The 23,579-nt window shown below is 49.8% G+C and overlaps 1 protein-coding gene across 2 annotated transcripts in view; it reads right to left on the reverse strand.

The window, feature by feature from the left end:
* Nucleotides 291-23,579, reverse strand: part of TRPV1 (transient receptor potential cation channel subfamily V member 1) — a 28,968-nt gene continuing 5,679 nt past the window's right edge. The window contains exons 2-16 of one of the 2 annotated variants that reach the window (XM_018064037.1): nt 22,883-23,202; nt 21,984-22,141; nt 21,756-21,908; nt 21,224-21,364; nt 20,685-20,983; nt 19,304-19,483; nt 17,669-17,827; nt 16,173-16,268; nt 14,544-14,614; nt 12,873-13,038; nt 12,403-12,469; nt 10,524-10,843; nt 9,110-9,237; nt 7,621-7,736; nt 291-1,024 (exon numbers count right to left, since the gene is read on the reverse strand). In XM_018064037.1, coding sequence (XP_017919526.1) covers nt 852-1,024; nt 7,621-7,736; nt 9,110-9,237; nt 10,524-10,843; nt 12,403-12,469; nt 12,873-13,038; nt 14,544-14,614; nt 16,173-16,268; nt 17,669-17,827; nt 19,304-19,483; nt 20,685-20,983; nt 21,224-21,364; nt 21,756-21,908; nt 21,984-22,141; nt 22,883-23,187 — 2,532 coding nt within the window. In that variant the 5' untranslated portion in view covers nt 23,188-23,202 and the 3' untranslated portion in view covers nt 291-851. Of the gene's footprint in view, nt 1,025-7,620; nt 7,737-9,109; nt 9,238-10,523; nt 10,844-12,402; nt 12,470-12,872; nt 13,039-14,543; nt 14,615-16,172; nt 16,269-17,668; nt 17,828-19,303; nt 19,484-20,684; nt 20,984-21,223; nt 21,365-21,755; nt 21,909-21,983; nt 22,142-22,882; nt 23,251-23,579 lie in introns of those variants that run through there. The other variant, XM_018064038.1, reaches the window with a different exon arrangement.

Consider the following 23,579-nt stretch of genomic DNA (forward strand, 5'->3'; position numbering starts at 1 on the left):
CAATGACTGACACGCAGTTCACACTTGGTATGACATATATGTTTATTTCTGTATTTATTTGATGGATGGCAAGTTGAGTGGAGATGGAAATAGGTACCACTGCAGGCAAGCAGGGACTATGGCCACATAGATGGAAGATTATTAAAAAAAATTCTTGCCACATGGTTTTGGGACATGGTCCCGTACTTTTATTTGAACAGCAGAGATGGGGGATGGTGGGCTGCCGTCTATGGGGTCGCACAGAGTCAGACACGACTGAAGCGACTTAGCAGCAGCAGCAGCAGAGCAATATTTTTGGAACTACGATGCATCACATAGAAGGAGGGAGTCACTCCAGAAACACCTGATTCTGGCAGAGCTGGGAAGAGGGCCAGGTTCCCCCACCTTCTCCAGCTGAGCAACCATCACCGTCCCAGACCACTCTGGACAGTGGAGATACTAAGCACAATACAGACAGGCGCTTTGGCATTTTATCTCAAAGGAAGCATTTTGTTCTCAGAGGTGTTTCCCTGGGCTTCGCTGCCTTTCACTCCTAGGAATAGAAAATCAAAGGGGCATTGCATACGTGCATGTGGAGACTTCTCATTCGCATGTTTGATAAAGTCAGTAAACCCCAGAAAGCGAGATCCTTTTGTCTTAGGAGATGCAGCTGGGGACAGCGAAGGTTGGATGACTCTTCCTAGGCATCCAGCAACACCTCCCACAGCTTGTCCCATGCGGTCCAGCAAAGGCTGGGAGGCGACGCTGGTGGGGCCAGGCTGCTGAGACTCCCTAGAGGCCCCTACATGCCCATCACCAGTGGCAGTGTGGTACCCAAGGCCCACAGGGTGGAGAGCACCCTGTGCAGTCCCTCACTTCTCCCCTAAAGCAGCAGAATCTTTGATGACCTCAGCATCTTCGGGCTTGAGGGACCCTGTGAAGTGCCTCAGGTGAACTTCTTCAGGCTGGGCAGGGTGCCTTTCTCGAGTACTTGCATCTCGTAAGAGGGGAACCAGGGCGAAGTTTTTCCAGTTCCTCCCTGCAACTGAACAATGATGAAACACTATTACTGCCTTCGTTGTTGTTTAGTCGCTTTGGTTGTATCTGACTCTTCACGACCCCATGAACTGTAGCCCGCAAGAATCCTCTGTCCATGGGATTTCCCAGGCAAAAATACTGGAGTGCGTTGCCATTTCCTTCTCCAGGGGATCTTCCTGACCCAGGGATGGAACCTGCATCTCCTGCATTGCAGGCGGCTCCTTTACCACTGAGCCACCAGGGAAGCCTAATACTGCCTTGGAGGCAGCAAGATGATACCAAAGAGTCGTTTGCCATTACCACCCTCTAGATAAAGTGGGATGTAGGCACCTCAGTGCTTCCAAGACACAGGGATGGGGGCCGTTTCCTCTTCCCTCAGCTGCTCCAGGAGCCTCATCTGCTCAGGCAGCTCCTAAATTCCCCTCCTCGACTCCACCCTGACTTGCTTGTGGCCCCAGGAGAGTCCAGGGCTTGCTACTCTCAGCCTCTGTTTCTTCCCTGCCCACGTGGGAGGGAAAGAGGCACGGGGGCTACCCCGGGAGCGGCTCCACACCAGATCAGCTGCTGGGGATGAACACCAGCCGGAGAATCAGGATCTGGGGCCCAGACCCCACCAGTGAACAGCGGATTGGGAACAACGCCAAGGGAACCATAACAACATTGGGCCCTGACGTGGGCTCTCATGTGTGGCCTGAAATCCCAGGAAGGCCCTGAGGAAGACCCCATTGTCACCCTCATGGGATCTCCAGCTGCCCACTCCCCTCCCCCATGGTGACCCTCAGAGAAGTGACAGCCCAGAGGGCTGTCCTCCCACTTGCCAGAGCCCCGGTCAGCCAAGCCCTCTGGCTGGCCCTCTCAGCTCTGATCTCTCTAGAAAGCCAGCCTAAATCATACCTTCTGCCCTCAGGCCACAGTTCATTCCCCTCCACTGGTGTCCTGTCCTGGCCACGTCTCAAAGGCATCAGGAACATGGGAAGCTGGGCCCAGCTGAATTCTCCAGGTCCTGGGTTTCCCCTGAGCCCACAGGCTGACCCTGGCCTGCTTCCCAAGCCCCATCTGATACTAAAGTAGATGGCTGACGGAGGTTTTAGGGAAGGCATAGAAGCAGGGGGGCTCCATGGGGAGACAGGCCAAGTGCTCACTGAGACACCCTCTCCTTTCTGTCTGGCTGGCTGGCTGGCTGGTTGGGGAAACCCAACCTCAGAGACTGCTTGACCCAGCTCCAATTCCCGGGCCCTCAAAGAAGGCATGGGGCTCCCAGCACCCACTTCCCTCAGTCTTAATGCCGAGACCCCCTCACATGCTCTCCCTGGCTCAGCCACTGACCACTATCTCCCCTGCCCTTTCTCTGATGCATTCCCCCACCCCTTCCCAATCACATGGGCTAAGTGGGTGGGGAGAGTTCCTCATTATTAAATGATCTCACTACTCATTACGGGAGTTTCCACTGTTACGAAGTTGATTAGGAAAGCAAAATCTTCAGGAAATGCTTCCTAATTAATCATATGTGTGAAACCAGGGAACCTCTAACCATCTCCAAGCCGCACCCCAGGTAGCATGAGTTGTGTGTGTATCCCTGCCACTGGGTCAACGGCTTTATTAATAGTACAGTGAATGAGCAATGCTGTAAACAGTCAACAATGTCATGCAAACACAACTGCAAAGCGAAACAGCAAATCTTGTCAAAGGTGCGTAGTTTCATGAAATCAATGAGCAATGTCAGAAAACTGTTCATATCACATGCAAAGCCATCTCTGAATGGCTCTGTGGTGAAGCTGGTCCAGTTAACAACTGAAAAAGAGAGGATCAATAAGTACTCTGATACAGGGAATGCTTCTAATGAAACTCAGGATGAGCAGGGGGAAGTATAGAGGCCTGAAGGAGGCCCTTGGGAGAACCGAAGAAGCCCCTGAGTAGTTTTCCAAAAGTAAGCCTCATAATAAAATAGATCTCCACGTTTGGCTCTGATAGCCAGCCATCCTGCTGTGAACAACCATAAAACAGGACAAAATACATGCAGCAAATGTCTTCAGGCATAAGAGCACAGCCTGAGAAGCTGCAATTGCTGAGAGAAGTGAAATTCACAAGGTGAGCCCTGTGATTGCCCTAAAGTACTCTTTAGGGACTAGTTCTCAGACTGTAGTGCCATGAGTTGGAGTCTCAGCAGAGTGTGGAAGTGCCTCTGAGCTAAGGAAGAAGAGAGCAGAGTTTGAGCAGCCAAAGCAGCTAGAATCCCTGGGACAGGGTGCAGGAGAAGAAGAAGGGAGCTGTGGGGGTAGAGGTCCAGAAGTCTTTGGGATGGGGTTCCCCACAAGTCCTTGGCTCAGAGTTAGTATACTTGCACAATCTTATCAGAGAGTAGCTGTTGTGGGGTTGAAAATGGGACAGAAACATCAGAATCTGAGCAGTACTGAGAGATATTGGAGATCCAGTCCAACCAAGGGACAGACCTCCTTATACCCTTTTCCTACTCTGAGGATCAAGCTAAAATACCAGAAATGCCCTACTTACGCTATACACACTAGAATAAGGTCTACTCAAGACCCACTCTAACTTCCCTGGAGGTCTAGTGGTTAAGACTCCATGCTTCCAATGCAGGGGGCACAGGTTTGATCCCTGATCAGAGAACTAAGATCCTACCTTCCCAGAAGCTCAGCCAAGAACCAAAACAACAACAAAAAAAAAAACCAGAGAGAGAGAGAGAGACCCACCTTAAAAAACCTAAAGTCAAGAGCTGACAAGATCCACAGAGGAAAAAGTCTGGATTTTGAGTCCCACAAGTTTGATGGGATTGGTAAACACCTTGACATTTCCACAGATCTACCATAATTAAATGTTAAAGCTAAGCATACACAAGTTCAAAGTGATTCATCAGTAACTGAACCGCCAGCTAGAATGAAAATTCAATCAAAAGTCTCTACAACATATTATTACAATGCCCAGTATGCAATTATAAGTTACTAGACATACAAGAAACAGGGAAATGTGACTCACAGTCAAGAAAAAAACAGTCAGTAGAAACTAACCCCAAGATGGCCCAAATGTTGGATTTAGCAGATTTAGGAGGTGGAAAATCAAAACCAGCCATTATAAATACATTCAAAGAACCAAATGAAAGCAATCTTTTTTTTTTTTTTGGCCACACCACGCAACATTTGGGATCCTACTTCCTAACCGGGGATCAAGCCCGTGTCTCTTGCATTGGAAGAATGGAGTTTTAACCACTGGACCACCTAGGAAGTCCCAGGAAAACAATCTTAATGAAGGAACAGCTAAGGAATCTCAGGAGAGAAATGGAAACTATTTTTTAAAAGAACCAAATAGAAATTCCAGAACCAAATAGTCCATTCACTGAATGGGCTTAATAGCAGTTTGGTGATGACTGAGGGAAAGGTCAATGAACTCGAGACAGATCAGTAAAAATTATCAAATTTGAAGGAAAATGAACAAAGCCTCAGAAGCCCACAGGACAATATCAAACGGCTCAACGTGCCTGTAAAACAAGAACATAGGGAAAATAAAGCGAAGTGTATATAGTCTCCAAAATTTGATGAAACATATTGATGTACGGATCCAAGAATCTCAACAAACCACAAGCAAGATAAAAGCAAAGAAAAGCATACCTACGCACATTTTAGTTGAAATGCTGAAAACCAAAGATGAAGAGAATATTTTGAAAGCAGTTGAGGGAGTGAGGGGAGACACACCGCAGACAGGAGAACAGCAGTGCAAATTATGGGTGATTTTTCATCAGAAACAACAGAGGCCAGAAGACAGCAGAGAATCATAGTTTAAGTACTGAAATTAAAACCAACAACAAAAGGGGACTTCCCTGGAGGAGCAGGTGTTAAGACTCTGGGCTTCCGCTGCAGGGGGTATGGGTTCAATCCCTTGTTGACGAACTAAGATCCCATACACCCTGTGGCACAGCCAAAACATAATTTTAAAAAAATTAAATTAAGATATACAATTAAAAAGCAACAAAAACCTATTAACCTAGAATTCTGTATCTGGGAAAATATCCTTCAAACATGAAGAGGGAATTAACATTTTCAGGTAAACAAAAGCTGATGTAAAACTAATCTATAGAGATAGAAATTAGATAGTTACCCGGGATGAGGAGGGTGGAATTGACCACAAAGGGGCATGAGGGCCTTTCCGCGCTGATGGAAACAGTCTATATCTTGAATGAGGTGGTGGTTGCCTGAGGGTGTGATGGTGGTTTAATTGCCACGTCCTGTCCAATTCTTTTCGACCCCAAAGACTGTTAGCCCACCAGGCTCCTCTGTCCATGGGATTTCCCAGGCAAGAATACTGGAGTGGGTTGCCATTTCTTTCTCCAGGGAATTGTCAAAACTTATCAAAGTGTATGCATAAAATATGTGCATTTTATTGGATGCAAATTGCATCTCAATAAAGGATATTTTTTAAAAGTTTGTAAAATAGACAAAAAAAAATGAGCTTCTCTGTGAAGCAATAGCAAATATAAGACCTGCAGTATCATGCTATCAGGCAAGTTTGCCTGAAAAATCATGCCTTTCCCCAGTGAACCAAAACAAGGAAAAAAAACCTATCAACATTTGATTCATTCTTTGCTCATTTAAGAATTAGCAACAATAAAAACAAAATTAGTGACACCAGCAAATGTCAAAGTAGACAGCTCCAAACATGCATGCTGCCACAAAAACATTTTTTTTAAGGCAGAAACTTTAGAAGCAACATAGTCAGAACTCTGGGAAACAGCCCAAGGTTTTCAGAAACCAAGAACATGCTGACTCAAGAAAAAGGCAACTTAAAAACGGTAGGGAGTAGGTAGGAAGGAGGCTCAAGAGGGAGAGAATATATGTATACTTATGGCTGATTGGTGGTGGTGTACGGCACAAACCAACACCACATTGGAAAGCAATTATCCTCCAATTAAAATTTAAAAATTATTTTTTTAAAAAGAAAGGATATAGAAAAAATGGTAGGGAGCTAAAATTAGAAAACTCTCTAAAAGAAAAAAACAAACCAGAGGCAATAATCTTCCTGACATTGGACTGGATTTGACAGTGATTTCTTGGACACGACACCAAAAGAACAAGTAACCAAAGAAAATAGTAGATAAATTGGTATGTATACTGATAGCTGATTCACATCGTTGTACGGCAGAAACTAATACAATATTATAAAGCAATTATCCTCCAGTTAATTAATTTTAAAATATAGATAAATTGGAGTTCATCAAAATAAAAGCTTTTGTACATCAAAGGGCAATTCACAGCATAGAAAAGATATTGAAAAATTATATATCTGATAAATAATTACATTTGGCAGATACAAAGAACTCTTATAACTCAACAATTTAAGAAAATTGAACTGAACTGAACTGAAGCACATGAAAAGATGTTCCAAATCATTAGTCATTATGGAAATGCAAATCAGTGGGATACTACTGCATATATGTTAGGATGGCTATAATCCAAACAAAAACAGGAAATCACAAGTTGTAGGTGAGGATGCGGAACCCTGGTACATTGCTGGTGGGAAGGTAAAATGACTCAACCGCTTTGGAAAAGTTTGGCAGTTTCTCAAAAAAGTTAAACATAAAATTAACATACATCCCGCAATTCCACTACCATCCCAAAGACTGGGAAGCAGAGTATCAAGAAGAACCTTGTACATTAGCGTTCACAGCGTTATTCACACCAGTCAAAAAGATGGAAGCAATTCTAATGTCAGTGAACAGATGAATGGGTAAATAAAATACAGTAGATACATACAGTGGAGCACTACTGAGTCAAACACAAAAGGACAAGCATTGTGTAATTCCTCCTACAAGAAGTACTCAGAATAGGAAAATTCCTAGAGACAGAAAGTAGGTTAGAGGTTACCAGGAACTGGGAGGAGGGGGAAATGGGATTAATTGTTGAATGGTACAGAATGCCTGTTTGGAATCTTGAAAACGTTTTGGAAATAGGTAAGGGTGATGCTTACCCAACATCGTGGATATAATTAATACCACCAAACCGTACGGTTTGAAAAAAAAATAGTTAAAATAGCAAATTTCATGTTATATATATTTTACCACAATTAAAAAAAAAAAAAGAATTAGTGCAGGGTTGTAATTATAACATGTGTTCAATATTAAAGACTAGGTGTGCCTCACTTTCAGGTGAGTATCTTCCCCGGGACCGTTCATTTCCTGTATACTCTTAAAATGTTTACCAGTGACGGTTTGAAGGGCTGGTTCCTGGTAGTGGTTTTCCGCGGGGCTCCTCTGCTCCCACTCCTCCCTCCTCTGCCTGCCTGCACGTGAGGCAGGTGAGAGCCCCTGTTCGTGTCCGTAAGCCTCGCGTTGCGGAGTGCAGACGCTAGGTGTAAGGACTGGGAGGGAGGAGTCAGGGCAGCCCACCAGAGGCTGAATGTGGGCTGACAGCCTCCCCTGGGGCACGGATGACCAGGAACCCTGGCAGAGCCAGCAGGTACGGGGCCGTGGAGCTGTGGGCGGAGCGGGCATGCGTGAGCCCCTGTGACTGAGTGTGCGGGTGGCTGACCCCCGAAGCTGCTCCGGGGAGTGGGGGACCCCAAGGCTTCACCTGCCCCCTTCCGCTCGCACCTCACCTCGGCTTGACCGCAGGGAGAAGCTCAGGGTGCGCTTGATGCCCTCGCAGTTGCCCGGGTCTTCGTTGATGATGCCCACATTGGTGTTCCAGGTGGTCCAGTTCACCTCGTCCACCCTGCGAGGAGATGGGGCAGCAGGGAGCTGGCGGTCCACAGCCCCGCAGTCCCAGCACCCCCGTAGACCAGGACGGGGTGACACAGCTGGTAAGAGGAGGGCCCGGAGGGGCCTGCCTTTGGTGTTTGTTTTTGCCAAGTGCATCCTTGCTAAGTCGTCTCAGTCACGCCCAACTCTTCTTGACCCCATGGACTGTAGCCCACCAGGCTACACTGCTGGGGGCCTCCCAGGTGGCGCAAGTGGTAAAGAACCCACCTGCCAATGAAGGAGAGAGGACCGACCAGGCTCCTCCCTCCATGGGGATTCTCCAGGCAAGAATACTGGAGCGGGTTGCCCCACACTCCTCCGGGAGATCATCCTGACCCGGGGGTCAAACCCACGTCTCTGGTGTTTCCTGCCTTCGCAGGTAGGTTCATTACCACTAGCGCCACCTGGGAAGCCTGCCACACCAAGCAGCTTGCTGCTGCTGCTGCTGCTGCTGCTGCTGCTAAGTCGTTTCAGTGTCCGGCTCTGTGCGACCCCATAGACGGCAGCCCACCTGGCTCCCCCGTCCCTGGGTTTCTCCAGGCAAGAATACTGGAGAGGGTTGCCATTTCCTTCTCCAATGCATGAAAGTGAAAAGTGAAAGCGAAGTCACTCAGTCGTGTCCGACTCTTGGACTGCAGCCCACCAGGCCCCATGGACCCCATGGACTGCAGCCCACCAGGCCCCTCCGTCCATCGGATTTTCCAGGCAAGGGTACTGGAGTGGGGTGCCATTGCCTTCTCCCACCAAGCAGCTTACGGGATCTTTATTTCCTGACTAGGGATCAAATCTGGGCCTGCGGCAGTGAGAACACAGAGTCCCAACCACTTGAACTCTCAGGGAATTCCAGGGAGGAGGGGACCTGCCTTTTGGACACCACCTCTGAAGATGCGTCCTCTGACTATACCTTGGGGCCAAGGGACTTTAAAGACTGGATTCCTAGTTCTGACTCTGATGGCTAGGTGACCCCTTCTGGACACCTTGTTTTCCAGTATTTCACGTCTGGGTCCCACAGTCTGAGATCTAGGCTGGGTCCCCTGTACCCACAGCCAACCCCAGGGGAGCCCCTGTACCTATAGCTGGCCTTGGGATAGTCCCCTATGCTCATGACTGGTCCCAAGAGACCCTAAGAAAGGCTTCTGTTCCCACAGGTGACTCTAGGTGGTTCCCCAGGTTCATACTAAGCCCCAGCATAGGCCCCTGTACCTACAGCTGGTTCTGGGTGGGTCCCCATGCCCACAGGTGAGCCCTAAGGCCAATCTCTGTCCTCACAGCTAGCTCTGGGTGGGTCCCCATATCCGTGGCTGAGCCCCCGAGCTCCCCGAGCTTTGACCCTGCCTCAGAAATTACCTGAAACACCACCTGTAGTCGTCCTTGCCATCAGGTGTGTACCCCACCTGCAGCAGCTTGCCTGAGCGAAAGGCCTTCCTCATACACTTGAGGAAGCTCTTCTCCGTATCTAGGATGGTGATGGCTCTCTGCAGGAAGGAGACACAAAAGGCAGAGGGCAGAGGGCTCATCCAGGGGCCACCCCGGCTGCCAGTGCCTCCTGCCAAGTGTCTTCAGGGGCTCTCCTGTCCCTGTACCTCCAGGACGGACGTCCAGTACCCTTTGCACCAGGCTTGGTCTTCACAACCCGGCAGGTGCACACCCCTGGATGGAGCTCAGACCTGCACAGGCACAGCCAGCCCCAGACCCTTCCCCGAGGAGCTCAAGAAGGGGCAACATAATGCAGCAGTGAAGAGCAGAGCCTCGAGGGTGAGACTTCCTGGGGCTGAGTCCTGGCTGGGCTACTTACTGGTTGCCTTGGAGACAGGTAACTAACTTCTCTGCCTCGTTGTTGTTGTTTAGTCACTAAGTCATGTCTGACCCTTTTTGCGACCCCCATGGACTGTAGCCCGCCAGGTTCCTCTGTCCATGGGATTCTCCAGGCAAGAATGCTGGAGTGGGCTGCCATTTCCTTCTCCAGGAGCTCTTCCCGACCCAGGGATCGAACCCACATCTCCTCCATCTCCTGCACTGGCAGACGGATTCTTTACCACTGTACCACCTAGGAAACCAGTGCCTTCATCCAAAATCGGGGATACTGAGAGTGCCCTCTTGGTAGCAGTGTTATAGGATTAAAGACAGCATGTAAGTGAGGCACTTAGAACAGTACCTGGTGTAGAGCCAGCGCTACTTAGTAAGAATGATGCTTTTATTATTAGTTGGGAAGGCAGAGGTGGACTAGGAAGCTCAAAAATGCACTTGTCAGGTGACGTCCTTAGTGGCCCAGTGGCTAAGACTCTTCTCTCTCAATGCAGGTGGTCCAGGTTCAATCCCTGGTCAGGGAACTAGATCCCACATGCCACAACTAACAGCCTGCATGCCGTGTGCAGCAACTAAGACCCGGCACAGTCAAACAAACAAACAAAAAAATACAGCTCTCACGGCCCATCCCATCTTAGCTGCTCCCAGAGTGTGGCTTCTGGTGCCCAATCGAGACGGAGATCCTCTGCTACAGGCACCCCATGGGGCTGAACCCTGTGTCTCCTCCTCCCAGGGACTGCCCAGCCCACAGTAGACGCGGAGTCTACGAACACCCGCTGGTGACCCTGGGCAAGCACCCCTGCAGGGGGAGCCAGAGGGGAGACATCTGAGGGGGAGGCTGCTGCCTGAGCCCCCGGTCTGGCTGGGCTGTCTGCGCCCTCCCCAGAGAGTGCCCCGTGCACCCAGCTGTGTTGCGCAGCAGCCGGAGCAGCTGACCCCTGGTGCTGCCGCTCACCTGCAGCTTCCAGATGTTCTTGCTTTCCTGCGCAATCTTGTTCACCGTCTCGCCCATGAGGGCGATCAGCATGTTGAGCAGGAGGATGTACGTGAGAATCACGTAGGCCAGCAACAGGATGACAAAGACAGCCTTAAAGTCGTAGTTCTCGGTGAATTCCAGGTCTCCCATGCCGATGGTGAACTTGAACAGCTCCAGACACGTGGAGTACAGGCTGTTGTAGCTGTCGGCCGACCGGCAGCCATGCGCTCGCCACCTGTGTGACGATGGCTCACCCGACGCAGAGTCATTCTTTTCATCCTCAATCAGTGTCACCACCGCTGGAGGACACAGGGAACATGAGGCCGATGGAAGCCTAAGACCCCAGGGTCCCCAACCCACACACCCACTGGCCCAGGTTTGGTCCACAGCAGGAACTCTGGCTTGGCCATGTGGCATTTTTGTGTGAATTTAAAGGGAAAAAAAAAATGTACTCCCTTCTTCAGAACTATCAGTTTGTCATAATCTGCTCATTGCAACTAGAGAGAGCCTGTGTGCAGCAATGAAGACCCAGCCAAAAATAAATGAATTGATTTAAAAAACCACAAAGTTAGCATCACTAGAAAGGGACAGACAGACATCATGGGATACCTGATATAAGGAAAACACACATTCCTTCCTTGATATTTTGACCAAAAATGCACACCTGAATTTAACTGTGAAGGAACATCAGCTAGACCCAAACCAAGAGACACTAAAAAAACAGCCCTTTACTCAATAAAAATGTGAAGGTCACAAAAGAGAAGGAAAGATTGAGGAAACTGCTCCAGACTGAAGGAGACTAAACAGGCTTGACAAGTGACTGTAATGTGTTATCTGGGATTTTCCTTTCTACAAAAGACATTATTAGGACAATTGGTGAAATTTGAAGAAGGCTGGAAGATTAGCTAATAGTCCAATATTGATGTTAATTTCCTGATTTTGATCATTATGCTGTGTTTATGTAAGAAAATGTTCTTGTTTTCAGGAAATACACACTGAAGTATTTAGTGGTAAAGGACTGATCATATCTGCAATTCTGGTTTTTTTTTTATAAGTATGGTGTAGTGTGTATCCGCCTGCAACGCAGGAGACCCCAGTTTGATTCCTAGGTTGGGAAGATCCCCTGGAGAAGGGATAGGCTACCCAGTTCATTATTTTTGGGCTTTTCTGGTGGCTCAGATGGTAAAGAATCTGCCTGCAATGCAGGACACCTGGGTTCGATCCCTGGGTGGGGAAGATTATCTGGAAGGGGGCATGGCAACCCACTCCGGTATTCTTGCCTGAAGAATCCCCATGAACCGAGGAGCCTGGTGGGCTACAGTCCATGGGGTCGCAAAGAGTCGGGTACGACTGAGCAGCTAAGCACGTGTGTGTGGTGTGTGTATGTATACGTAGTGGAAGAGAAAGTGATTTTTTAAATGTGGTAAAACAACTAGGGGAATCTGGGCAAAGAGTGTAGACATCTTGTGCCTAGGGTGGGGAGGGAGGTTCAGGAGGGCAGGGACACATGTACATCTATGGCCAATTCATACCGATATATGGCAAAACCCACCACAATACTGTAAAGTAATTCTCCTCCAATTAAAATAAATCAATTAAAAAAATTTTTTTGAGTCAAGATGCAACTATACCACAGGCAAGCAGCGTTTTATACCTCCAGAATGACCTAAAATCTTTTATGAATCAATCTCCAGGTTCTCCTGCTACTATCATTTCAGTGTGCTCCTTGTCCGTCTGCTCTGTCGCCTGCAGACACGCACCCCGGCGGGCCTCTCCCCACGCAACCCTGCAGAGTCCTCAGGCAGCCGAGGTCAGCGGGAGCCCAGGCCTCCCAGCAGCCCTGACCACACCCCATTACCTGTGGAAAACCCGAACAGGAACACGAGGTAGACAAACATGAAGCGGCACAGGTCTCTGAGGATCATCTGCAGGAGAGAGTGGGCTTGTGAGACCCTCCTCCAGGCCCGGGAGGGGCCAAGGCAGGTACCAGGGCTGTGTCAGCCCGGGGCTCTTTCTTGAGCCCAGGTGAAATTAGAGGACAGACAGCTAGGTTTGGTTTGGTGGTTTTCAGCTCAGGAGTCATGAGGGACTTACTTCTGGTGGGAGAGGGAGCCTGGCAGGTGTGGGGGGGTCATGTTTCAAGGGCGCCCCCAACCCTGGGTCAAGGCCAGATTGCCTGATTGTTGGGGAATTCTCTGGGAAAGTGGGTCTTAAAGCAGGACCTTCCCAGACAACACAGAGAGGATGGATGGAGTTTGCGGAGCTGGGTTGCACGCCCCCAGGAGGTAGTCAGGCTCTGTGGAGGAGCCCCGGGGCACCGGCACCCACCTTCTCGATCATGACGGCGTAGATGCCCATCTGCTGGAAGCCGCGGGTGTAGTAGAGCATGTTGGTCCAGCCCATGGCCAGGGAGAACACCATGGAGGCCACGTACTCCTTGCAGCGGCAGAAGTACAGCACCACGGTCGCCAGCATGAACAGCGACTGCATAAAGCTGAGGAGGAGGGACAGCAGGCCCTGCCCACAGGCACCCGCACAGACAGGACCCCAGGCGCCTGGCGCGCATGCACGGTAAGTCCCTTCAGTCGTGTTCAGCTCTTTGAGAACACGTTCAGCTCTGTAGCCCACCAGGCTCTTCTGTCCATGGGGATTCTCCAGGCAAAAATACTGGAGTGAGTTGCCGTGCCCTCCTCCAGGGGATCTTCCCGATCCAGGGATCAAACCCACGTCTCTTACATCTCCTGCACTGACAGGTGGGTTCTTTACCACTAGCGCCACCTGGGAAGCCCCAAGACGCCAGGACCTCCCCTCAAAGGCCACAGGGGGAGGTGGGAGAGGGGATGGCCATCCTACCTCCATGAGTGTCAGTGGGAGCGATATTGTCCCAAAGAGGCAAAAATCAGTCCCGGGTGCTGGTTGGGGGATAGGAGGAGGGTACGTGTGCAAAATCTTATTCTCTTTACACACAATGCACAGATATAAAGACAGTACCTCCCTGGTGGTCCAGTAGTTAAGCATCCACCTGCCAATGCAGGCTCAGGGGTTCGATCGCTGGTCAGGGAACTAGATCCCAGATGCCACGGGGCAACTAAGCGCATGTGCTGCAACTGCTGAAGCCCACGCGCCTAGAGCCTGTGCTCTGCCACAAGGGAAACCACTGGGATGAGAAGCCCGGCACCCCAACTAAAGAGTAGCCCCTGCTCGCTGCAACTAGAGAAAGCCTGAACGCAGCAGGACCCAGCACAGCCAAAAGCAAATGAATAAATTTTTTAAATGAATAAATATAGTACATAAGCAGATATACAGCATATCTGTGGTAAGAGATTTCATGGGAGGAGCAATTAGGAAAAAAAGAAAAGGAATCTAAAAGCAACAATGAAAACAGGCTGGAAAACAGGGCTTTAGCTCCAACAACCTCCCTACGCAGTTCCTGGGAACAATAGCCTCACAGACGGCAGAGAGTCTAGGAGGCCTAGGCTCGTGAGGAGAACAGGCTGTGCGCTCCCAAAAAACCACAGGTAGAGTCTGCTGGTCACATCCTCAAACTCAGGAGCAGAGCCAGGGAAGATGTCCTTTCTGCTCCTCAGGCTGGCGGGGGCTGCCCATCAGAGGCCTGGACAGGCTTAGAGGACATGTGGGCAATCCCATGACAGGGTCTGCTCAGCGGTCCCTTCCCAGATGGATGAATAAAAGGATGGAAAAAAGGAACAAGGGTACATCTAACTCTGACTATAGACCACGGGAGCCTGGGGAACAGGTTGGTCATTCCCTAGTACCTGGAACATACCTGGTGCAGAGTGGACCCTCAATATTCACTCACCCAGCAAAGGTTTACTGGGTGCCTTCCATCATTCATTCAACATGTTTGTGAAGCCCTACTAGGTTCCAGGCCCAGTGTATGTGAGAGAATGAGTGAGAATGAGCTGACTGCTGTCATCCCGGGTCTCATGGCCAAAAGATGCTATCTGCTGCAGAGGCATAAGGGTCAGTATCACTTACAAAAGCATCTCACTATAGCTGTCCACAAACAAGGTCTTCAGTGACGGTCGCCTTTGCAGGAAATACTGAATCTGCAGGTAAACAGAGAATAAGATCTCAGGAAAGGTTAAACACTGAGCAACTAGACTGTTTTCTAAACAGCACCACGATGTACCACAGAAGTGCAGCAAAGCAAAGATAATGAAGACAGTGGGACAGCCTGGGTCAGGCTAATGGGGTAATATCGTATGACTCGGTCAGGTGAATTTTCTAAAATAGAGTGAAATTACAACTGTATCTAGAAGTTAAGCCACCAAAATAGTATCAATCGCTATGCTTGAATGATGGGATTGGGCGATTTTTCCCCCCTCCTTTCTAATTTGTGCTTTTTCTAACTAAGTTTGAATTATAGTAAAAGTTCTTTAACCAGCCTCCACTGAACTAACTCATTGGATAAACCGGTGCTCTTCACTCTCTGAAAACATTTTGCCTGATGCCCATGGTGAATGCTCCTCTCCAGGATGCTCACACGCTCCGTGCCCTCCCAGTGGTTAATCCTGTTTGCCAAGAATGCCTTTTTGCCCACTGCACTTGCTACTACAGTTTCATACTTTACGATAATATAAACCATGAGTGTGAAAATAAAGACGGTTGTTTCTATGAAGACAGCGTCCAATGATTAGGAAAGACTCCTTAAAGATGAGTTACTAAAAAACAGAGTGTGGCTTAGATCAAAAGGATTAAGGGGAAAAATTCATAATAATCTCAAATTCTGCATTCAGAATCCTTTGTGCATGAAACAGAGGTCCCACATATGTTAGAAGAATGGCCTAGGAATATGCATGTTTGGGGATTTTAGTTAAAATGATTCCAGGGACTTCCCTGGTGGTCCAGTGGTTAGAACTTTATGCTTCTACTGCAAGGGGCACAGGTTTGATCCCTGGTCAGGGAACTAAGATCCCACAAGCCGCATGGCATGGCCAAAAAAAAAAAAAGGGGGGGGGGGGTCTTTTAAAAATAAACAAATAATAAAATGGTTCCAGTATATACATATTTCATTCTTCTGAGCTTTTACTGAACTGTTTCAATTAATTAAACAGCTACCAGTCACGATCCTGTCTCTTAAGAGACTTGCACTCTACCTCTGTAATTAAAATATTACGTTCAGTGGACAGCCCTGACTGCCTGTCTTCAAGTGTGACTGACCTGGGTCTGCAGGCGGACACACTGGGGAAACCAGTACCCTCTCCCCAGCCGTGAATGCCTGAGGGTTCTCATCTTAATCAAGCAGGGCCGTTACATGGCTGATGAGTTAAAAAGTGAGTGAGCCACTGCTATATTTAAAATGGATAACCAAAAAAAATAAAATAAAATAAAATGGATAACCAATAGCGACTTACTATATAACACAGGGAACTCTTCTCAATGTTATGCGGCAGTCTGGATGGGAGGGAAGTTTGGGGAAGAATGGATACAGGTATATGTATGGCTGAATCTCTTCACTGTTCACCTGAAACTCTCACGTTGTTCATCAGATATACCCCAATACAATATAAAAAGGTTTTTAAAACAATGGTGAGCACTGAATGAGTCTCTTGGCTTTTTGTTTAGGTGATAATGGAAACTCACAGCATGGGAAGGAATGCTTACCCCTCGGGAGAAAAAGTAGATACCACCTGCCACAGAAATAATCTCTCCAGTGACTCGGAAATAGTCCCCTACAGTGTGTTTCAGCTTAAAGGGAGGCTGCAAAGGACAAAGAGATTAATGATTCCATTCACTCATTCATTCAACAAACATTTACCAGGTGCAAAGCCTTGTGATTAAGACCCAGCCCCTTCTGGAGAGGCTTAGCCTCCATCAGGAGAGACCCAAACAAAGACAATGTATTACTATGGGGGCACCTGTGAGGAGATGGGACCTGATTCCCAAGGGGCAAGAGGAGAGCCTCCAGGGGATAAGAGGAGCATCCCTGATGTACTGTGCTGGCTCTCGGGTGATGCCCTAGTCTAGAGCTCTGCTTGGCTGGGAGGACAGTGGTGGCATAGGTGGAAACACCCTTACAGACACAATGCCATGTGCTCCCTGCTGTTCCCGCAGCCTATGGTGAACCCCCGATCTCCCAGGACTGTCAAGGTTTCCCTCAGATGATGAAAGGAATGCGGTCACATACACATGCATGTGTGTGTGTTGTCCCTGTGTCTCAGTCAGTTTTCTAGAGTGGGTTTCCTTTCAGCCTACCATCCATATTTCATAAGCACTGCTTCACTGCTGCTGCTGCTGCTGCTAAGTCGCTTCAGTCATGTCCGACTCTCACTAGCTCGCTTCATTAGCACATTTCTCTCTTCTCTTAAAGTCAGCCCTGGCAGCCCAGTGATTAAGACCCTGTGCTTCTGCCATAGGGAACGAAGGTCCAATCCCTGACTGGGGAACTAAGATCTCATATGCATTCAGTGAGGCCAAAAACATAAATAAATAAAGGAAACTCATTAGATGGCCTTAATAGATGTATAGAAATCAGATTCCACCTAACTAGGAAGTTGAGTTTTTCAGCCAAATTTATAAGCAAGGCACTCTGGAAATAAAGGCAGCAAGTTAAATGCTGGGATATTGAATGAAGGACTCAGTTAAGAAACTTGAGGTAGCCTATGACTTCTGATAGTAGGGAAAGTCTGATCTTAGGTTGATCTGATGCATGGTCCAGGGCCTTGCTTAGAAGCAGTGCTCAAAGTCTGTGTCCAGGGAATGAATCGTGTGTGAATGAGTGAACAAAAGCAGGCAGGAGAGAGAGTTGGCAATGTGCTCAGGGCTTACACCACCCACGACCCTGAAGACACCCAGCCCAGCGGAGAGCTGCTTCCAGCCCCCTAATCCCTGCATCCTTTCCAACCTAGTTCACCCCCTCTATGATCAGGTACCTCAGTGACCATAGGCTCAGCCTCTCAGAACCAGGAGGCCGAATAAGGGGCTGAGAACACGAAGCAGGTGCGGGACATCCAGGAGAAGGATGGCTGAGCGCAGGAACATAAGATCTCCAGGCGGCCCTTCCATGTCTCCTGGGCCCCGCCTGGTCCGGGGTCTTGGGGTCTTTTAGGAGCGCCCATCCCCTCCCCGCCTCCCCCTTGAGGCCCGAGCCTCAGGCGCACCCGGCCTCCCGCAGGTCTGTAGTAGGCGACCGTGGTGAAGATGATCATATACAAGCAGTAGACGAAGAAGTTGAAGTAGAAGATGCGCTTGACGAATCTGTCCCACTTGTCCTGCAGGAGGCGGTTCAGCGGTTCCACCAAGAGCATGTCATGGCGATTCTAAGGGAAGCAAAGAGAGGTAAGGCCCACTCCTCCCAGTAAGATCCACCTTGCAGGCCCCCTTCAGCCCCAGGACTCTTCATACCCACTTTCTGAATGACCACGCCCTTGGCCTGAGCAGCAGCAGGGGGTCACAGGTCTGGACCAGCAGGCTCCTTGAATGGCCCACCCTCTAGTTGTGTAACCCCTGTTGTGCAGTGTAGTTGGACTAGTGACTCTAAGATGGACCCAAATGATGCAAGTGAATTTTTTAAGAGGCTAGGAGACTAGGAGAAAATAAAACATCTGAAATATGTGCAGTAGAGAAAGGACCAATTCATTTTATAACAAGAGCCTCTACGTACTAAAAGGATGAGGCAAATAGTCCAGTAGAAAAGATGGCAAAGGATAATGAATGTTGCTGTTCTACCAAAGAAATACAAATGGTTGAAAACATACGAAAAAATTCTCAACCTCACAGCAATCAAGAAAACAAGAATTAAGACATCAGTGAAATAGCTGTTTGGGTTCCATGGACTTAAACTAGTTTTGAAAAAAAGGAAAAAAAAAGAAAGGTAATACCCAGGTTGGCAAAGACTTGGGTAGATGTGTACCTACTGATGGTAGGCTAGTGCTTTCATGCAATCTTGAGGACCTAAGTTCTGATTTAGCAATTCCAATTCCAGGTGTCCTTCATAGAAAAATTCTCAAGCCCGTGCCAAACAACCTGCAGCATGTAGTATGAAAAAACTGGAAATAACTCAAAAGTCCTCCTGTGGATATTTACCCCCATCCCTATCGACTGCAGCGACTTCGCAGAAGCAGCAGCAGCAGCTGTCGTGGAATACTTACTGCTACTTTGCTCTTTAGTCGCTAAGTTGTACCCAACTTTTTTGTGACCCCATGGACTGTAGCCCACCAGACTCAGTCTATGGATTTCTCAGACAAGAATACTGGAGTGGGTTGCCATTTCCTTCTCCAAGGGATCTTCCCAACCCAGGGATTGAACCCACGTCTCCTGCATTGGCAGGCAGATTCTTCACCACTGAGCCATCTGGGAAGCCCCGTATTTGCAGTTTTTTTTTTTTTTAATAAAGTAGACCCATATGTGCTGATATAAAACTATCTGTAAGACATGCCGCTAAGCGAAAAAACAAAAAATGGTTGTTCTGTACTATATGGAGTATGATTCCATTTATATAAACAAAATGAAGCTATATGTTTTCATGTGGTATAAATGGAGGATTCTTGTCTATCTACTTTTGAAATGTTAAAGTTTCATTGTAATGTTATCATGTATTGAGTGTATGATACAGGAAAACATTCAGTGGGAATAAATGGGGAGGTGAGGCAGCAGGGTCCAAGCCCCAGGTAGCAGGTGATGGGAGGACAGGCAGAGTCAGACCATGGGCTGGAGAGGGGGCTGGGGCTGCAGGGAGGCTGGAAGCCCTCCCTGCAGTGAGACCGGAAGCTGGGTCCCGGCTCCGGTCCACTCACAGGGGTCTCGCTGCTACTGTAGGCGATCACCTCTAGCACAGAGTTCTTCTCACAGGTGTCGATACAGGACAGGTCGTAGAGTGAGGAGTGCACAGGCCCATAAGCCCACTCGGTGAACTTCCTGGACAGGTGCCTGCACTCAGGCTCCTGGATCTCCCTCTGGAGAATGTAAGCCAAGACCTGCCCCAGGGACACAAGAACCTGTTAGAGGCTAGCCTGAGGCCCTGCGCAGGCCACTAGCTCTGTTCCAAGAGTAATTCTGCTTCCGAGTCCGTTGAAGACCCTGCCCAAGCCCCAGGACGGTCCCCACCCACATTCAGCGATCTCTTAACTGCCTTCTAGATCAAGCTGCCCAGTGCCTCAGACCTATCACCTGATCACACCTGGCCCCCTAGTTCTCAGTGAAGGACTGCAGTGGTCCCCTCTAGAAAACCTCAAGCCGAAAGGAAATAAAGAAAATTCAAGAAATACAACCAAAGTTATAAAGCCAGGCTTCTCGTCCTAAGAGACTCAGTATGAGCAGGGACCAGCTCCCAGAATCCCCTGGTACTGAGAAACTCCCACCCTACCCCCAATTCCCAGCTGCCCAGCCCCATCTTCAGCCTTCCATGGCCTGACATCATCCACAGACTTGGAAGCCTGTCCTACCCCATTAGGACTCCCTATCACCTAAAAGTCCTGTCTTGCATGAAAAATTACCAACAGCTTCTCTTTCCATTTCACTCTCGGCTCAACCCACCCTCACCCCCTGGCTTGTTGGTGACGCTCAGAGTTGAAAATCAGAAACGGCCACATGCGGGCAGCCTGGACAGGAGGGGAGTTTGGGGGATAACGCATACATGTATATGCGCAGCTGAGTCTCTTCGCTGTTCACCTGGCACTATCACTGTTTATTAACTGGCTATGTGTGCTTGCGTGCTCAGTTGCTTCAGTCATGTCCGACTCTTCTCCACCCCATGGACTATAGCCCGCCAGGCTCCCCTGTCCATGGGATTCTCCAGGCAGGAATACTGGAGTGGGTTGCCGTGCCCTCCTCCAAGGGATCTTCCCAACTCAGGGATCGAACCCATGTCTCTTGTTTCCTGCATTGGCAGACAGGTTCTTTATTGCTAGCACCACCTGGGAAGCCTAATTGGCCATACTCCAATACAAAATAAAAAGTTTTAAAAAAAAATAGTATAGGAAAGAGAAAAGAACTGGCCATATGTGTGCTGCTGGCTTCTGCTCAGCACCTCACAATTCCTTTGGCTTACTTTAACGTCCCCACCCTTCTGACCCCCTACAGCCTGATGTGGCAGCTTCTCTGATGCCAGAAGTTCAGAAAGGCAGGCAGACCCCCTCCCACAGCATCCTCATCTCAGGCATGACTCCCCCTCCCTACCCCAATCTTCCCACTCCGGGCGGCCAGAGCCAGCGGCGTCAGCCCCTTCTTGTTGGTGAGCTCCTCCAGCTTGAGCGTAGGGTGGATTTTGGCCCCCAGGATCAGAATCTCATTGTACATGCTCGTCACGAACTTGGTGTTGTCAGCCGTGTTGTCGGCCACCTCGACCAGAGCGTGCAGAACCGTGTTGCCCACTGAGTCCCTGGCGCTGATGTCAGCTGGCTGCCAGGAGTTCTGCAGCAGGAACTTCACGATGCCCAGCTGGTTGGTGCACGCAGCCAGGGAGAGGGGCAGCTCACCTGCAGCCAACCACAGGCACACGGTGGGCCTCCCTGGAAAGAGACTGGCTTGGCCCTTGCACCACCCAGCCTCCACTCCCTCTGTCTCCACCTCAAACTTCCAAGATGCTAAGTGTCTACCACATGGTCTCCCTACCAAAATGAAAGACTGGCTTGGCCCTTGCACCACCCAGCCTCCACTCCCTCTGTCTCCACCTCAAACTTCCAAGATGCTAAGTGTCTACCACATGGTCTCCCTACCAAAATAGAAGCCAGGTCGCCCTTTGGTTTTCTTAAAGAAGTCCCCGTTGGCCGCAGCCTGGACATCAGCCCCGTTCTCCACCAGCAGGGTCACCAGCGCCATGTTCCGCCTCTCGATGGCTATGTGCAGCGCCGTCTGGCCTGTGGAAGATGCATGCTCTTGGCTTGGGACTGGTAGTCCTGAGGGGGTGACTGGCCAGGTGCTGAGGGAGGGCCTGGACAGAACATGTGGGATGATTCCCCCAACAGAGCAAGCCAGGACCCCCTAAAGATGCCCAAGGAGTCCCTGAACAGGAGTAGAGCCTCCTGGGAACTGGGAACACCAGACTGGGAGCTAAAGGACTCAAAATTGCCAAAGATCAAGGAGCAGCAAGCCAGAGGTGGGAGAGGAAGGGAACCCCCAGGACCAGGAGATCCTGATTCGGTGGCTGGGAAAGGAAGTACGGGGCTCAGAGGCTTGTCGGGCTGTGAGGGTGTCCCCTCGCTCCAGGAGAGCATGTGGCCAGAGCCGTACTGGCCCCAGCCGCCTCACCTTTGTAGTAGCTGTCTGTGTAGCTGGCGTTGACGAGCTCCTTCAGGCTGTCCGTCTGCCGGGCTATCTCCAGGAGCAGGGGGATGGTGTCATTCTGCCCGTCGTGCAGGTTGAGCATGGCTTTCAGCAGACAGGTCTTCCCTGTCTCTGGGTCTGCAAGACAAAGCTGGGGTCAGAGCAGGCACTGCAGAGAGGCACCTCCCGGGAACCCAACAGCCTCGGGGCCACCTTTGAACTCGCTGTCCATGAGATGCTTCTTGCTCTTCTGCAGGAAGAGCAGCAGGCTCTCCAGCTCCTCACAGTTATTCTGAGCGACTGCTTCAAAGATCCTCCTGCGATCGTAGAGCTTGAGGTTCTCAGGGGCAGCAGAGTCCTGGGACAGCTGCCTGTGGACCAGAGAATACCTTTGTCTCATATTCTGGTCTCCCCTTGGCCTTGAGACCTTCAGAGCTGGTTGGGGAGAACAACTAAATCCCGAGGCAAACCGAAAGGGGGTAACTGTAAAAAGAAAGCCACCCCTCAGACCAACTTGTAACAGGGAACAGTGGGGCACATGTACCCTCATTCTGTCTGTAGGCATCAGCTAGAAAATCTCTGCAGCCACTACTTCCTGCAACACCCAGGCACTCACTTCTCTGCCCGCTTGGAGGCTGGGGTAGCCTGGAGGGGGTTGGGGACAGGGGTTCAGCTAAGTGGAAGAGCATCCTCATAGAGCCCCAGGAGTCAGCCAGACCAGGGGAGCCCCTGTCCTGCCTTGGAGGTGGTGGGAGATTTCTGAACGCTCACTGGAGCAGTCTTGTACTCTGTTTAAAAGCGTCTTGCCCTTAAGCTTTCCAACTTGAAGTCTACATGATTGAGGCTGGTGCGCCTTCAAAGCCTGGACCCAGAGATCAGCCAGCAGCTAGGATCAGCATATATGCCAGCACATGTGGCCACATGTCCTATAGCTTCTGTGAGTACTGATGCTGGATCAGGCGACCTCTGGAGGCCCCCTCAGCTCCCCAGTTCTATGACCTTCTGCCCATAAACTCAAGTATCACATGGAGTCACCATGGCTGGGATCTCAGCCAGCTGGGCCAGTCAGGCTCCTGTTGGAAAGGGAGGTGGGGGCTTCACATGCGGCTTACCTGACACAGGTGGGGCCATCCCCAGGCCTCTGGATGATGACTACAGGGCTGATGGTGATGGCTGGGCAGGATGCTAGCTGGCCTTCCTCATAAGAGCAGTCCATGAGGGATGTGTCCTCCGAGTCACCCCTGCCAAAGAGCCGGCTGCGGCTCTTAGCCGTGGGGAAGCTGTGGGGCTTGGTTGGAGCTGGCCTGTAGTTAGGGTCTCCATCTAGGGGGTCTGGGCAGGAGTCCTCTGGAGGCAGGTCCTGAGATTCCCGTGATTCTGAGCTCCCCCATTTCTTCATCCGTCCCAGATTCTCCATGGCCCAGGAGGCAGCCTGTGGGCAGCCACCAAGATCAGGCTTATTTCCAGCTGGAGGACTGCATGACCCTGGCCCCCGCTGCACTTGTTGCAAAGGCTCCTGTGAAGCAGGAACCCCCAGAAATCCAACAGCTGCTGCTGCCAGCCTTCCAGAAAGAAAGCTTTTAGGGTGTAGTAACTCCCACCCTAGAGGCCCCAGTGGGGAGCAAACCCAGCAGACCCCTGTCCATCAGCCTCCAGAGATGGAAGAGCCCCCAACTTGGATCCACCAGGATGGATGGATCACTCACCTTCTCCGGGCCTCGGTTGCCTCATCTGTAGAATGGGGGTGCTAACCACTGCCCTGACTCCCCCAAGTTCAGAATAGGGGAAACCAGAAGGAAAGTTTATTGC

Source organism: Capra hircus, chromosome 19 (assembly GCF_001704415.2).
Source record: "Capra hircus breed San Clemente chromosome 19, ASM170441v1, whole genome shotgun sequence".
Taxonomy (NCBI): domain Eukaryota; kingdom Metazoa; phylum Chordata; class Mammalia; order Artiodactyla; family Bovidae; genus Capra; species Capra hircus.